Source organism: Uloborus diversus, chromosome 7, assembly GCF_026930045.1.
Source record: "Uloborus diversus isolate 005 chromosome 7, Udiv.v.3.1, whole genome shotgun sequence".
Taxonomy (NCBI): Eukaryota; Metazoa; Arthropoda; class Arachnida; order Araneae; family Uloboridae; genus Uloborus; species Uloborus diversus.
The window spans coordinates 32,549,850-32,566,750 of record NC_072737.1 but is presented as its reverse complement, the minus strand read 5'-3'; the positions used below and the strand labels follow the sequence as shown (position 1 = coordinate 32,566,750).

Below are 16,901 nucleotides of genomic sequence, written 5' to 3'. Positions count from 1 at the left end.
AAAAGAATGTTCTATTTTCTTATCAAAAGAAGAAAAAAATACATTGCTAACTGAAGGGGGTATAAAAGCTAAAGAGCAGAAATGTGCCTTTTAAACTGCAAAACAAAATTGACTGCAACTGTTGCGTGCTGTTGTCAAAAATTCGAAAATGCGGAACGGAAGCATTAATCTGAAGAAAGTTAAGATTTTTATTAGTGCGCATTTTAAATTTAAGTATTCATTTTTCTAAACGTATTATTGTACAGATGTTTGTTTAAATGGCTGAGGGTTATGTGTCTCACGGCTCAAATTCCTTGGAAGAAAGTAAGTTTTATATAATTTTTAAATATGCTGATAGATGGAGGAAAATAAGATCATGTCATAACCAAAACTAATAAATTTACAAATTTATCAGTTTTAGTGGGAGGGGGGGGGGTATCAAAACTTGGAACACTTGGCGGGTTTTCAAAATTTTCTGTCAAACTATTTAAAACAAAGCGCTTTCTGCTGCTGTGTTCAAGCGCTGGAAGAATTAATGTTGCTGAAACTTCAAGTTTTACGTTAAAATTTCGGACATAGGCAAACCATTCATCAAGACTTAAGCTAAATTAAAATTCGAAAATCTTTGCCAAACAAATAAACTAAGCTCTTAAAAGTAAAATACGCTGAATAAATATGAAAGGCATTGGTAAACTATAAAAGCCAGAGGAGCAAACGTGACAACCATAATTAATGCAATGGGAAAATTCCTCTCAGTTTTGATGGCAGGTTCCATGTTATGACAATCTCTCCCCCCCCCCTTTTCCCTCCCTACCATAATCACATAATAAATGTCTAGTTTAGGTATAGTATAAAACTTTAAGTAGCAGAAATAAAAAAGAAGAGTTGTTCACATGTGTACTGTATTAGAAAAAAATCCCACAGAAATTTGAAAATTTCTGTAACATATATATATATATACAATTGGACCCTGATTTAACGAACTTTTTTTGTGTTAATTTGTGTTAGGAAATATTGGAGTGCTTTCCAAATGGAACACCATATTGTCCGAAGCAGAAAAAGACTTCTCTTTGAATCAGCAATTTTTGACAGGCGAGGGGGCAACCAACGAATAGTGATTCTGATGCAGAAAGCAAGAATGAAACTCCCATTAAAACTGTTGAGCTTTACATGGCCTGGAAACTGTAAAAACATATCTCATGCCACAGGCTGCAAATGACACAGTATTTAATTCTCTCCATAAAGTTGAAAGAGAACTATTTCGAGCCAAGTATCAGGAAAGTTGACAGAAAACATTTCTCAGTAATTTAAAATTTCAAATTAACTAGTGTAATAAGTCATGAAATGCTGAATAAAAAGTGTGCTCTTTCTAATTATGGACATTTTTGCGCAGTCGCTTATTAGGGGTTTTAGGTAAGGGGGGAGTGGGGGTAAGTGCAGTTAAAAAAAAAAATTTAATACTCAGAGATTACGAATGACCCCGATTTAATGTATAAAAGTTTCGGTCTCGATGAATTCGTTAAATCAGAGTCCTACTCTATACATTTTTTAAAATTTGATTTTTATTTAAAATATTTTTTAAAAAGTGAATTAATTTTAGCTACGATTCATTTTGTTGAATGAATGTAAAATAAAGTTCTTTACAAGTAAGATTAAATTTATGTAAGGTAACTGGGAAGTAGTGTTTTAATGTAATTTCTGATTATTTAGATCTGGTATACTAGGGAAAAGTCAGGGGTGCCCCCCTAAGAGCAAGGGCGCACCTCCTTCAATTCCACAAGGACCCTCCCAAACTGAAAGCCTCCCAAAAAAGAGAAAAATTCCTTTACCCCCCTTCCCCCCTAAAAATTTCAATGCCGCAGTCTGCACCATGCCCCCACCCCCTGGTGAGCATCCCTAGAAAAGTTACGTTTCTAAAATAATACATATAATAAATCTCTTACGTTACTAAAATAAAACAATGCGAATCAAACAGTAAATTAAATAGATATGGCAAAAAAAAGTTGTGTTGCGTACTCGGGATGCCCATCTAAGGGGGGGGGGGGGCATGTCACAGGCTGCACCATTGAATTGTTTTTTGGGTTTTTTTTTGGGTGGGGGGACTGTTTTGTGAGGTGTTTTTTACTTTTGGGGGGTCTTTTCAATTTTGGCGGGCATCCCTGTGCAAACCCTACATTTGAACAAAATACTGTGAAATAGCCCTTCTATAAAACTGTCTGGTTTTTGTTTACTATTTAACTCTACCAGATGGACATTAACAACTTAGTGTTAACCATTATTTAACACTTTTTGTATTCTATTGTTGAAAACTTATGCACCTTCATTTTACCATGCCTACTTGAAACTTTTAATCTTGCATCAGAATTTATTCAAGCTAATACCACTCATTAAAATTATGATTAAATTTCATTGGTGTTTGTCTAAAATTTATGAAGTTTTTTTTTTTTAGAAAATAAAATTGGTAAAAATAGGTAATTTAAGACTTTTAAGTTTGGTGATAGAATCAGGGTTCGCCGATATTTATCGATCGATATATATCATGATATATATCACAATATATATCCAATATTTATTTTGAAAATATCATGATATTTTGATATTTTTGATATTTATTTTTTCAGACGGTATATTCAATATAAAAACTATATTAATCATATTAATATTGTAAATTTATTATTAAAAACAATCAAAAAGTTATTTTTACCAATATTTTTGTGATGTAATTATTAATGTATGTATGTAATTAATTGTGGTGTATTAATTAATTTACTTTCTTACATTAATGTATCATTAATGTAAGGAAATGTTGTATGTTTGTATGTTATATTCATAAAATTATTAGTAATGTCAAAATTTTAATTCCTTTTTAAAGTGCCTAATTAAATATTAAACATTGGTCAGAAAAAAAGAAAATGTCTTATGACTGTGCACTGACTAACGCATATTTTTTATTTCTGAATCATAAACCTGTGCAAAAGTAGCTAACAGAAGCAAAATGACTAAAACAGCTTATGCAAAATTAAGTCCATTAAAATTTATAAAAATGTGAAATGATATATTAGATATGAATAACAAAAAAAAACATTCTAATTATGATATAAGATAGAGACGTACCAAGTAGCACTTTGGCCGAGTACTCGGCCTTTCATTACTCGGCCGAGTACCGAATTACCGAGTACTCGGCCTTTCACTACTCGGCCGAGTTACCAAGTACCAATTATGTTTATGAAGAACCACCAACACACATATGATGAATTTTGAACTTATTGGAATAGAAGTATAGACCTCCTTGTCCATATAATAGTTTTTAAAACTAAATTCCTGCTGAAATTTAATTACGCATTATTTAAAAAATTTTGCTTATGTCAAAAATTTTTACAAAAAAAAATATTTTTAAAATTAAAAATAAATAAATAAAAGGTATGATTAATCAAGTTGGAATTAAAACAAATTATACCAATCTTATTATAGTTCTAGTCCGCCAAATGTAAATAATTTTTTAAAGCAAATAAAACAAATGTGCGCTAAAGAATGTAAAGACATTCGACAAAAAAATCCGACTTTTGTCGGATGCCTTTAAATCCATGAGCTCACATTTTGTGCATTGAAAAAGGAATTCCTTGTAATGCCAAAACACATGCCTGCACTGTGCTTTCAACGTTGTTTTATTTCCTTTTATTTTTTAAGCAAAGGTATTTTTATATTTCTTATAACTAATTTTTGTTTGTAGCAAAATTCCATTTGTAATATAAAAATTTTATACTCCCTATTCTAACCTTTCTTGCACATTTTTTAATAAATAAGTTTTATTAACTTTGGGGACATTAAAATAAAGATTTATTCCATTGAAGCATTACAAACTTGATTATTCTCAAAAATTAAATTTGAATTGTAAATGATTGAAGAATATTATATATGCTTGCGCTTTTTTATAAATTTTAATATCTGTCTTGGACAATATTCAATTTTTTGCAACTACTCGGTATTGGCCGAGTATCTGATCAAAAATTTTCCGAGTACCGAGTAGTTACCGAGTACTCGGTACATCTCTAATATAAGAAAATAAAGAATGATTTGAGGATGCATTTACTATTTTAAGGACTTTAGTTTGTGCTGATTGAAAATATCGGATATCTATCAAAATATCTGATATATATCAAAATATCAGATATTTTCGAAAATATGATATTTTCAAACCCTGGATAGAATATAAAAATCATTAACTGTTTTCTAGCCATAATAGTAGCTGGATTGGTTTCATTTTTCTACAATTGAATTTTCAGAAACATATGTCGAAAGCACAGCTCAGATGTTTACAATATTTTTTTCAGAAACACTCATTTAGACGACAGGTTCTAGTGCATTTTGGTTCTGTTAGTAATGCTTGATTTAATTTCATAAATTTTTAAATATTTTGTCATCAATCTTTTAGTTATTTATTTATTTATAATTAAGCATACCTTTAATTCTATGAAGAAAAAAATTCCAGTAACCAGCAACAATTTCTAACTGCTTTTTATTTCTGTTTCTGTTTTAGAATGCTTGGATTTAGCCAACCACTTACTCTATGTTTGCAACATTCCTTTACCTTTAGTAGAATCCGTAAAAGACATAAACAGTAGTTTAGTTGTTACGTTATTTGAAAGCATCACCAATTATAACATTCCAGGTATGTTTTACATGCGAGGTAGTGAGAAGCAAAGGGATGCAAATGGCAAAATTAAAAATTTGGAGATAACCAGTACAAATGGTAGGTGAACCTCTCCTCTGTCTTGGGGCTAGAGATAGTACTAGTAGCCCTGGTAGATACTGCTGTACAGCATGATTTAGAAAAAAAAAATCAATGAAACCTTACCTAGGACCAGTGATGTTCCCATCAAATTTTCTGACGGTATACTCCTAGTAATCAGTCATGCACAATATGTGTAAGCGATCATATATATAATATGTTATAATAGGAAAATTTTCGAAGCTATATGTCTAAAAAATGTTTGAGTGTATACTACATATATGGAGTATACCCTATGGGAACACCACTGCCTAGGACTTGATCTTTTTACACGTTTTACTCAAAAATGTCCACTTACATCCCTTTGCTTCTCACTGCCTCAGGTGTGCTTATATTTTTCTATGTTCAGTTTATGGTGCTAGTTTATCAATCAAGCTCATGCTATAAGGCTCACTTGGGAACTGATGTGATATACTCCACCCTTGGCGACTTTTTCCTGTGGGTGCCCAGAAAGCGTCGCCAAGAAAACGATGTATGACGACATAAGTCATACATCGTTCTTAGCGATGCTTTTTTAGTGCCAACAGGAAAAAATCACATAAAAAATATGATCAAAGCACTTCAGAACACAATATATATAAAAACAACATAAAATCACAACAAAAAACACCGCGAATATATGCTTCAAAAATACCAGAAACTAGAAAGTTTTTGTACACAAAGAACAATTACTAGAAAGTATTTAAAATGCTTAAATTGACAAATTACTATAACAGCTCACCAATGAAATATGTACCAATAGAAATAAAAGCTATTTTCCATCATGCACCTCATCGAACAAAAACTTTTCTCATACTCGGCTAAAAAAGAGCAAAGCGATTCAAATTGCGATGTTTAAAGCGGAAAACACCCCCAAAATCAATAACTATTTCAGCGAAAATAGTGCTTAGTTACTCAAATTTCGATGTATGAAAAGTAGAAATGTTTTAACAAAACATCCTAAGCATAAACAGTACAAAAATACCATACATTTATTTGCTATCCAGACATGCTTTCAAAATACCTATTGTATTTTACATAAAATAACACCTTCATACTTTTATAAAATGCTGGAGTCAACTTATTTTCAGAAATTCAGTACCTAAAGGAAGCACGTTAATAGAATGTCTAAATAATTCGTGGCATCGATAAGAATTAACTTTTAGAACAAATTAACCATACTATTTTTGAAAAATTAATTTACAAACAGTAAAAATAAAGTTAAAAACTACGAGTACCCCTCAAGGATTTGTAAAAACAAAGAATTTCGGAAGTGAGAGGCTTTTTCTTAAATTCTAAAATGAAGAACTTACCTTTTTATGGTATAAATCCTCACACTCAGTCTAAAACAATACATCATATGACAAGTCACGTTATATATACACACCACGTTGGAGTTAACTTTTAATTAACGTTCAAGTTTGAAGAAACTGGCATTTTCTAATGTTTTTACTTCAAAACACAACTACTGAATTTAACATAACACAAAATAAGCTTTCCTGTAAAGTATATTGCACGAAACAACACGTATCTCTCCTGCGTGAAACCAAGTAAACAAGTTTGAACAGATCTAACTAGCTTGCCTTTGGGTTACCAAACACAGGTTAATTTTGCCAGGGATGCCATGCTTAAAAAATTATCGCCTCATTGGCGAGAAAAACATTTCAATTTTGAAAAAAAAATCGGATGTCGCCAAATGGGGGGGGGGGGGGGGGTATATCACATCTGTACCCTCACTTTTTATAAGTTTCACTAAAAACTTTGCTGCCCAGGGGCGGACTGGCCACGTGTGAGATGTGGAAAATTCCACATGGGCCGTCCTTAACTCGGGCCGTTTTCTGTGCATTCAATGTGTACGTGCCGTTTTTCTCAATTTTATTTTAAAAAAAAAGTTTTCAGCTAGGCCGGCCGTTCTTGTGTCGAGGGCTGCAGCCAGAACAGCTCTTTTTTGGGTGGGGGGGGGGGCGGAGGGAGAGGAGAACGGCCGCTCCTTTTCCAACGGTCACTCTCAGGACGTTACTCTGTTCTTGCCCAGGGACGTAGCCAAGGGGGGGGGGGGGGTCCATGGGGTCCGGACCCCCCCTTTCCTGATAGGTCACTGTCCTCCTGCACTAACATAAACAGAATTTTCCAACAAAAAAAATATTTTTTGGAAAATTTTTTTTGTTCTAAATATTTTTATTAATCGACAACTTTCTCACGTTCAGTTTAGTTCAGAACAATAGAACCTCAGGATTGGTGGTAATTGGGGGAGGGGGGACATAAGTTTTCAACCCGTGGTTCGCGTCTTTGTTCGCGTCGCAGACCTGCCGAAAAGGAGACATTATCTTTGTCCCCTGCCTCGCAAGAAAATCGCCCAGCAGCGAGCAGCGAGTGAATTCCTAGTTCTCAGATTTAAAACCATGCCCCTCCCCGCGAGGAATAGCCGGCAGCTCGTAAACAAACATTTGTTGTCAACGAAAGATTGATGAGAGTCATCAATGATGAAAATGGTCGGAGACAGGAACTTCGCAGGAATGTTTTTGCGGGAAGGTCACACAAAGAGGAAAGCGACATTTGCCCTCTGTTTTTTTATTATTGGACAGTCGTGGGGTCCGGTGGGGTCAGCCGCCCTTGTAATACAGCGCCGTCTTTTTTGAAGGTGCCTAAAGGCTCCTAGTCATGGAAAGCGCAGAACTCTGGTGACAGGTCGCACATTCACTTTTTCTATCGCTGCTATTGGTATTGGGTCGGTAGCACGAATGTTTTCCTCCAAAGTTGAAAGGGAAAAATCATGAGTAGAACCATAAAAACATAGGAAAAAATTAGCCGACCCCCCCCCCCCCCACCCCACAGGGTAAGTTGTATTGCAGTTTTTTTTTAAATGTTTTTGTTTTTCTTTTTTTAACAATAGGAGCAATTTTATGCATTGCTTTCGCATTTAAAAATTTTGTTCGGACAAAAATAACATCGAATATCATTTCATTTTTTAACTAATCAATTCAATTTATTTCACTTATAATTTTTATTCGTAGCAATAATTGATTACTTATATCATTGTGTCCCAGAAGCTCGCAACTTTTACCATTGATCAAATGTCTTTTTACAACCATGAAACTAATGTCTGGAAATTCGTTCTGAATATTTGTTCATTTTCATCACAAGGTAACAGAGAGATTTTTTTTCTTTCACTCTTTCTGAGCAAAAATGTAACGAAAAGAAATAAAAATTTTTGCAAATGTTTTATCTTTTGTGTTTTAGATACGATCTATAAAAAAGGGAAAAAAAACATGCATCTGGAGGTTAAAAAAAAGATGAATAAATAAAGGTTAATACTAATGTAACAAAATTGATTTCAACGATATCAAAGTTTAAAAAAATGACGATTTCAATAAATTTTTTTTGAATGTGTTCGGTTTTTTAAAATTTGGAATGAATAACGCATTATTTTAAATCATTATTTAAAAATACTAACTAAATTGTGTTCACGAGGTCAAAAGGAAAAGTTATTAATTAGTTTAACTGAAAATATATATTTTCTTCTATCTTCTAGTTCCATTTTTCGAATAAAATACTATATAATATTCGTGCATATGCTTCATTCAGCAAATTTTTTGATAGCTATTTACTGACTTTTTTGTATTCAAGAATTATTTAATAAGTATCTGTACATTAATGGTTAAAAAGCACAGTAGACTCCGAATGCAAAAATAATATAGTTGTTATTCTTGTTCTCATATATATAATAGCGAATGATTGAGTAACACTCCTGACGTCATCAATAATGAAACTCGCGCCACGCCGTGATAATTTGATAACATGTTTTAATAATGTTTAAAATACTGGGAAAGGCTTTGTTGTGACAAGGCTGAACGCTGAACTTGATCCAGTAACTTAGCTGATTTACTGGTTAGACTGTGTCATTTCAGGGCACTGAAGAATCGAAAAAGTGGTCAACAATGAACGTTATCTACTGAAGCTTATAGTTAATCCACTGGAGTTAGGGTTTAAAATGTCAACTATCAAAATGTCACCAAACAGGCAATTTCTTCGTTCAAATGTGGAGTCAATTTTCATCCCTCATATCTTGACGGGCGATTTTCTAGTTGTTATATAATTTCAAAATATCAATTTAAATCGTATCTGGATTTTTAATTTACACCTTTTCTCAGAGTTTTTACAAGAGATTTGTCTTTTTTTTAAAAACTTTAGATTATAACATCTGATGACTTAGAGCAAAATGTTTGCTAATTGAGTCTTTAAACTACCTATAAACCTTTTATATTTGTCACTGTAATATGATTAGCTTGTACACTATATCTAATTTTGGTGCTGCCATGTTATCACAAATAGGACAAAGATTACCTCCTAAAGGATCGAAATCGGATGACTACCGCCAAATGTAGAAATTTAAAATTTTCATATTTCCATATTGTTAGTAAAATAACTAGGTTTAGAGTGTCAAATTTTGTTGTGATGATTCAGTAGTGTTACTATCGGTCATTTCCCCTACAGTTGTTGTTTAAATTGAAATTTTAAATTTAGAATGGAACATTTTGCACAGAAGTTGTTTTGAATCAGCTTAATGAACAGAACTACGGATTTGATTTAGTTTATTTGTTTTCCTGAAGAGGGGTAAAGACTATACATAAAAATACTATGTATATACAATGTGTTCGCAAGTGTATTTATTCATTTTCCTTAGTTCTAAAAGTAACACTTCCTCTTATCACTCTTAAATGACCCTACATGCGAAACTGCTTAAATAGAAAATGTCCAAGAAAAATGTTTAATATCTTTGATGGCCTAAAAAATAGTATTTACAAACAAATTATCATTCAAATTTTGTTCAAAATTTTGACAAAGAAATTTTACTGTTTAACTTAAGTCATCGTAAATACCATAACTGATCCTTAGATATCTATTTTAGCAATAAATCACTAGAAAATACTTATTAACGAGCAAAGACACTTCCTATGTATTTTAGTTGTTTGAACAGCCTTAATAATGTTTTCCTAAGCTTTTATATGAAAATACTATAAAAAAAAGGATGAAGATGAGAAGTATCATTCCATTTTTTATCGTTAAATGAATTCTAAAAAATTTAATGAATTAAGAAACATTTCGAGCTTCTGTTTAATGAGCCTTGGCGACATTTTCGTCCATACAAGCATTAAATGCAGTCCAAAATCCAATTCGAAACAGTCAGGAGTGGGGAATTATGGAGCATTTATTGAGTTATTAGACAGTTGATATTGTAGTGAAAATAAATATGAGTTGTTTTTTTTTTTTTTGAAATCAAATATATTGCAAAGCTTTAATTATCATACTTATATTACATCATTACTTAATTAAGCTAATTATCACCCTCATTAATTGTAGTTTTGATTGGATTAGTATTAATTTATACAACTAACAGTTAATGCTTCTGATTTAGCATGCTTCCATTTTTAAAGTCCGTGCAACCTTGGACCCCCCCCCCTTAACAAAATCCTAGCTACGTGCCTGTCTTGCCTAACTATTACCGTATCTTGTTACGTAGGGGACAATGTCTTTGTTGGGTGGTCTTCGTCCGAAGCGAAGCCTTCAGGGTCCATGGGTGTCTCTCGTATCTGTTCGGGATTGATGTTTCCTGGAATTCTGGTAAGGAGTTTTATTGGGGGTGGGGATCTTTTTTTGTGGCCATCTGAGACGATCTGATCCGAGACTGTCTGGGAAAAGATTACATTGAACCTTTTTCAAATGAAATAAGAGAAAGGCGCCATCCTAAGAATAGAATGAATAGGAGCAAAACGTCTGCTAAAAAGCTTTTTTTTTTCCTTTTCATCCTTCGTTTTTTTTTCTTCTGTTTCCCAGCACTTTGCAATAGATAGATCCACGACTTTCTCAACCAATTAGATAATTTTGAGAACTCCACAATTTTGTCTCCGAGGAAAAAAACGAGTCATTTGTTATACACCGTGTTGACTGCTCAATGGGATTGCATGTGTTTTAAATTCAAGGGTGACAAGAATTTTTTTTTAGGTAAGTTTAATATTTTTAATCATCATGTGTTTTTAATTTTTTTTTTGTCATCAGCACTTTAAATAATAAGAACTTGAACTGTCAGTAATAATAACAAATTGACGGTGTTACACAAAAATGGGTCAACCCACCAAGCAGTACTTTTGAGTAAATTGAGTTCTAAACTGATCTTCATAGATGGCATATTAATAGAAATCGTCTTTGTATCCCCGTAGTGTATCAGTTTATCTGCCAAGCTATGTGAATAACTCATTATTTTTTTTAAAATTTTTGTTGGATAACTCATTTTTGTATAACACCGTCCAATTCATCTATTTTCGTTTAGCAAAGATAAAATTTATAAAAGAACAAACAGTATAAATATTTAAAACAGTGATTTCCAACATTTTTTTATCCGTCGTCCCCTTACCTTTTCCTTGAAAAAAGCAAATTTTAGAGGAACGTAAAATCGATATTAGGTATTTTTTGCATACAGTGAAACCTGTGTAAGTTGACCACTCGCGGTGCAGTACTTTGGTGGTCAACTTATAAAGGGCAGTAATGATTTTTTGAAATATTTTTTGTCATTTCTCGCACCGTGTATTCATTTTTCGAGGAATTCACCCTTATTACTCTTTCTGTTCAACTAACTTTCATTGTTTAACATTATTGAAAGTGAAACCATAATTAAAAATACTATTCAAATGGTTTTATTATTTTTTCCTTGTTTTAAACTATATTAGACGCCGTAGTTTTAGAAATTCCATATGTGCCAGCTAATTTTCTCTGGCTTTCTCCTTTTTGAATTCATTTTAATATTTCATACTTCTTATTAATTTCAAATTCAAAACTTTCTTTTTGAAGCCTTTTTATGTAACACTTACAGCCCAAAGAGCAACAAGCTCGACTCTCTCAGTTCATAAAGGCAAAATTAAAATATCCTATATCTTAATCCCTTACACTCGAAATAAGCCAGAAGGGCTCTTTAGCAAGCCCATATCTGCGTACCCGCAGTGCGGGGGGGGGGGGGGGGGGCTCACTTCCTCTAGGGGGCTGACGGCCCTAGAAATTGAAGGAAAAAAACTAGCATTGAGACTTATTAACTTTACAAATAGACACTGGGCCACTAGGGAGATGCCCTACCCATTTTGTTGCAGAGGGCCCAAAATGTACAGATCCGGGCCTTAGCGCAATTCCAGAATTGCCACAACCTATTGCAACTGAAAGAAAACACTTTGTACTTTTGTACTGACACCTATTTTTATTGAACAAAGTACAAAAAAACTATCTCAAATAGAACAACAAATGAAAACAAGTTTGGAGAATAAAGAGCAGCATAAGCTTTATGCTGCTGTTTAGTTAGTAAATTGCTAGTCCGTCATCAAAGCATTAAAAACATTCTTGGAAAGCTATCAAATAATTATACAATAATAATAAATTAATGAATAATAAAATAAAATAATTTACTGAAGAAAGTAAAAAAAAAAAACCAAGTGATAAACTTACAAAGGTTTTTTTTACAATGCTCCAAACCAAATTTGGCGTACATTAGTAGTCAAGATAGACAGGTGGTCAAGTTACAGAAGTTTTCCTTCATTATATAAGATAGGACTAATTCCGTTCCTGACAAAAGAGGTCAACATAGACAGGTGGTCAACTTACAAGGGTGGTCAACTCTACAGGTTTTACTGTACTTAATTTTAATTTAAAGCCTAAATACTGTGCCAATTTTATCCACTTATTGTTACACACATTTTTTATGTCTTTTTTTCAAGAGTAATTAATTTTTGAAGGGAGATAATAAACTAAGATTATTAATATACTTCTCAAAGACAGCAGAACATTTTTCTCTCTCCCCCCCCCCTTTTTTTTTGGTATGAAATTTAGGATTTGGAAGAATAATAAACTTGTGCAGTTTAAACTTGAAGAAAAAAAAAAGAGAGAGAGAGAGAGAGAGAAGGGTTTGTTCTGGTATCCAGAACCTGCCCTGAGTACAATTCGTATGCTTGTCCAAGATATGAGGATGTGCATGGCCCTCCTGAACTTAATTCATTTCTTTTTTACACTCATGATTTTTTGTTTAACCCTTTCTCAAGAAAATTTAGAAGCTCTCATGTTGATGTCTTTAGAGAAGGACATTTTAAATCAAATAGATTCAGAGGATACCACTGATGCTGTTGCTCAACAAAGTAGACTTTTTTTTGTAAGAAAGATTAATGTTGTAGAAATGTGTTTTTTTTCTCGCGATTTCTTTTATTTTTATCTTTAGTACCAAGTAGTCTTTAACGGATATTCATAATCTATTACTTTTAAGGAAAAAAATATAAGTTACATGCTTTGAAAGAAATTTTTTGATAAAATTAAAAAGGAATGTTGAAAAATTTAAGTAATTATTATGTCTTAAATACTGTAAAATTTTGTTTCCCTATCTTTTAAAGGGATACACTGAGTTATAGAAGAAAAAAAAATTAGGTTCTTTAACCATATTTTAAGTATTTAATAATATTTCATCAAATAATCTTTATTTTTGAAGTTTTTTTTCCTGTTAACTGATTTGTAATGCTTGTTTATAGATTTTTCTTTCTTAGCTAGATTGATAAGTGTAATTGCTTTAAGTGTTTTTGCCCATTTTAATCATAAATAATGTATCTATTTTTACTTATATTTTTAATGTTACAATCTTAAAAGCAAATCTAAAATTTCCGAATCTAAAATGCAGTATTCCCAAAAACTATTAGTTTTTAATTTATTAGTAGCACTACCATATTGCAACTAGTACGAAAAGTACATTTTTAAAAATCTTATCATCATATACTTTTCAATTTTAATGTTATTATTCAGTGTCAAATTGATAAATGCAATGTTGAAATTCGTTAAATAGCATACTTTCAAATTTCGGATAAAATTTTTCCGGATAAAATTATAAGATTTAGCACTAATTTGAAATTTACAAAGTTATTATTAGATTTTTCAGTTTGACGAAATTAGGGCCTTGTATGAAAACATTTTCACTGATTCTTGAAGAGTAATATTAATTTTGTCATTTTTAGTTTATTACTCTTGAGTAACTTTTTTCAAATATTATTTCGTTTTCATTAATTTCGTTTAATTTATGTCATTAAAAAGGTTTAAGTCAGACCATTTCTGTGTTGTGCTTTCTTTTGTTACTCGATTATTATTTATTTTCAGCAAGCATGTAAACTCGTACAATAGAAGTATAAATTGTTATATTTTTGATTTAAGCGGTTGAGTTTCACTTTGTTGAACATCTTCGTAGGTTAAACTCTAGTTGAACATATTTACTTACGAAAAATAATACGCACATCTTATTGCTTTTCCCAATACATTTCTTCGTTTTCACTTTAAATCTTGGAAGCTGATAAATAAATTGTTCTTACTTGAAAACGTTGTGTCAGTGGAATATTATTATTAAAGGCAAGTTAATATGTAGCATAGGCCACACATATACCATAAAGCACAAGCACTGCCAGAACTTGCTTTCTGTGGAGAGGGGAGGGGAGTTTGGTCATAACCATCTTTACATGCATATAAACTACCGTATTAAAATTATTGGCAATATAAATCTACGTTAAAACCAAGGGCCTTGGGAGGAGACCGCAATCCCCCCACCCCAAGTGTATATCCCATGATTTTTACTTTAGTTCTTAGAACCTGACAATTAAATTTCACTCACTAGATAACATTTTGAGAGATACCTTTGAAAATCAGTTTTCTCACTGAGACAAATGGCGACTTTTTCGGACGAAATTCTTTTTTTTTTTTTTTTGTAGATTAATTCGGGCTTATCCGATATTTCCAATCAGTTCTCACTGTCTCATGATCTGTGATGTATTCATTCTGAACGGATATATTATGTTTGGTTTACATGAAAATTTTCATTAGTTTGAATACGTACAATACAGTTTTAAGAAAAGACATAAAAAAAAAAAAAAAGAATTTTTTTCTGAAGGGTAAATAGTACCGCTCATGGCCATATGAGGTAGTGAGAAGCAAGGGATGCAAGAGGAAAATTTGAAAATTTGGAGATAACCAGTGCAAATGGTAGGTGGACCCCTCCTCTGTCTTGGGGCAAGAGATAGTACCAGCAGCCCTGGTAGGTGCCGCTGTACAGCATGATTTAGAAAAAAATTCAATGAAAGCCTACCTAGGATGTAATCTTTATACGAATTTTACTCAAAACTTGAAAATGTCTGCTTATACCCCTTTGCTTCTCACTGCCTCAAATGTATTACGTTTTGTTTTAAATAAGATTTTTATTCACTTTTACGTAAACGAAATACTCTTAAATGCGGCTTTTGAAAGAAGCCATACAGTTTTCACAGTGGTTTTTTTATTGCGTAGAGCAATTTAAGCTTGCAAATATTTTTGAGAAAGTTAGATCCTTGAAATATCATCTGTATATTATGGGCGTTTGCTGTATGCTTAGTTTAAATCAATCTGCCCACTAGTTTGCTTGAAATGAAAAGTTAAATAAGGATTTCTGAAAAAAAAAAAAATCTAGGTATTTCAGCGGGTGGAGAGAGGTGAGGGCTGCTGGAGGAACCTTTTTTTTTTTTTAAAAAAACACACTAGAAACTTTTTAGGTTTGGAAAACTACAGCCAAACGTTTTTGGATGGGGCCGGCATGAATTTTTTTTTCCACATTAAAAGTTTAGGGCCAGTCCGCCCCTGTTGCTGCCATTTAATACTTTGAAGCATTTAGTGACTCGTCCCTTTTGCTTAAATGCTTTACATGCAGTTTGTTTTATTTTCTCATATTTTTGTGTTTATTATGTACTACTAAGCCATCTGTATTAAATTAGAGTAAAATCACATGCATTTGCATTAAAATTGGTTTCACACTGCTAAGTAATATTTAAACTACAGTGAAATCCCTTTACAACGAACTTGAAGGGAGCGCAAATTCTGTTCGTTTTAACGAGAATTTCGCTGTAATGGAATTCAAATAATGTAATGTCAATTAAATTGGTACTACTGAAAATGTATTTCATTGAAATGGAAATTTCGTTGTATTGGTATTCGTTGTAACGGAATTTCACTGTACATTCTTGTAGTTAAAAAAAAATTCTTTCTTTCTTTTTTTTTTTTTATGGTAAAGGTAAATTAAGAACTGGAGTTTCTAAACTCTTTAAAAAAATAAATAACAAAAAATTGTTTCAAAATTATTATTTTTTTAATTTATTCATTTATTATTTTTAAAAAATTTTTTTGGGAAAAATCATGATTTTTTTTACGCTTTAGTGACAATGAAATCTTTACTAATTTAAACAATAAATGATGCTCAAACTTATGTACATGTGTTACGGAGTACTTTTCTTTATAATTCCTCCATTTTCTTTTTCTGAAGAAGGGTTTCCTCATAATTCAAAACTAATAATTTCTTGAAAATTTTGTGTTGCTTACTTTTGAGTTTATAAAGTCTAGTTGTGTTTTTCTTTACTAAAGATGGATGATTGTATTGCGTTAGGGAAAATATCTTAACCAAATAATTTTTAATATTCATTTTAACCATAATTGTAAAACCCAATACATTGTTGGATAAACACGTTAAACAATATATTTGTTACAACCTCCAATTAATTGCACTTTTAAAGCATTTTCTTTTGGCATTTACTTCAATCTATATTAACTATTTTAACTGCAGCAATTTTAATAATCACAATATTCCTAACTGCTAAAAGTAAAAAAATGTATCAGGAAGCAAAGAGAAAAGAAATTTTGTGCAGCTGGTTAGTGAGTCAGAGAATCTCAGGAAAATTGGTTTAGCTTAGCAATTAGCGAAACGTCTTCTTTCATTCATAAACTATTTGCTCTTATCACCATGCATTAACTATTTGCCCTTAAGTCAAACATTTTGAAAAAAGTCTCCAAATTTAGCGAGAAATGGAAGGTTCTAGAAACAGCAACCAGAGTTCCTATATCTTTGAAAGCTAACAAACATACAATAGCTGAGTGTCCTTTTCTATCTAAATTTGTTACTTTTTAAAAACTGTCTCCCGAATTTAAGACCCTCTGTTTTGATAACTAGGGGATGAGAGCAATTGATTTATGTGCCAAAAAAGTGTTTCAATTATTGCTACTTATTTAATTTTTTATCGTTATTGCACCAACATTTGATTTCTTAATGGGTATTATCAGAAGCTGTTTCAAA

At 31.9% G+C, this 16,901-nt stretch overlaps 1 protein-coding gene across 2 annotated transcripts in view; it reads left to right on the top strand.

Moving 5' to 3' along the window:
- The first annotated feature begins 142 nt into the window (after positions 1-142).
- The window catches only part of LOC129225517 (centrosomal protein of 95 kDa-like), a 90,256-nt gene continuing 73,497 nt past the window's right edge, over positions 143-16,901 (top strand). For both annotated transcript variants that reach the window (XM_054859946.1, XM_054859945.1), the window contains exons 1-2: positions 143-303; positions 4,517-4,648. In XM_054859946.1, coding sequence (XP_054715921.1) covers positions 258-303; positions 4,517-4,648 — 178 coding nt within the window. In that variant the 5' untranslated portion in view covers positions 143-257. The remainder of the gene's footprint in view (positions 304-4,516; positions 4,649-16,901) is intronic.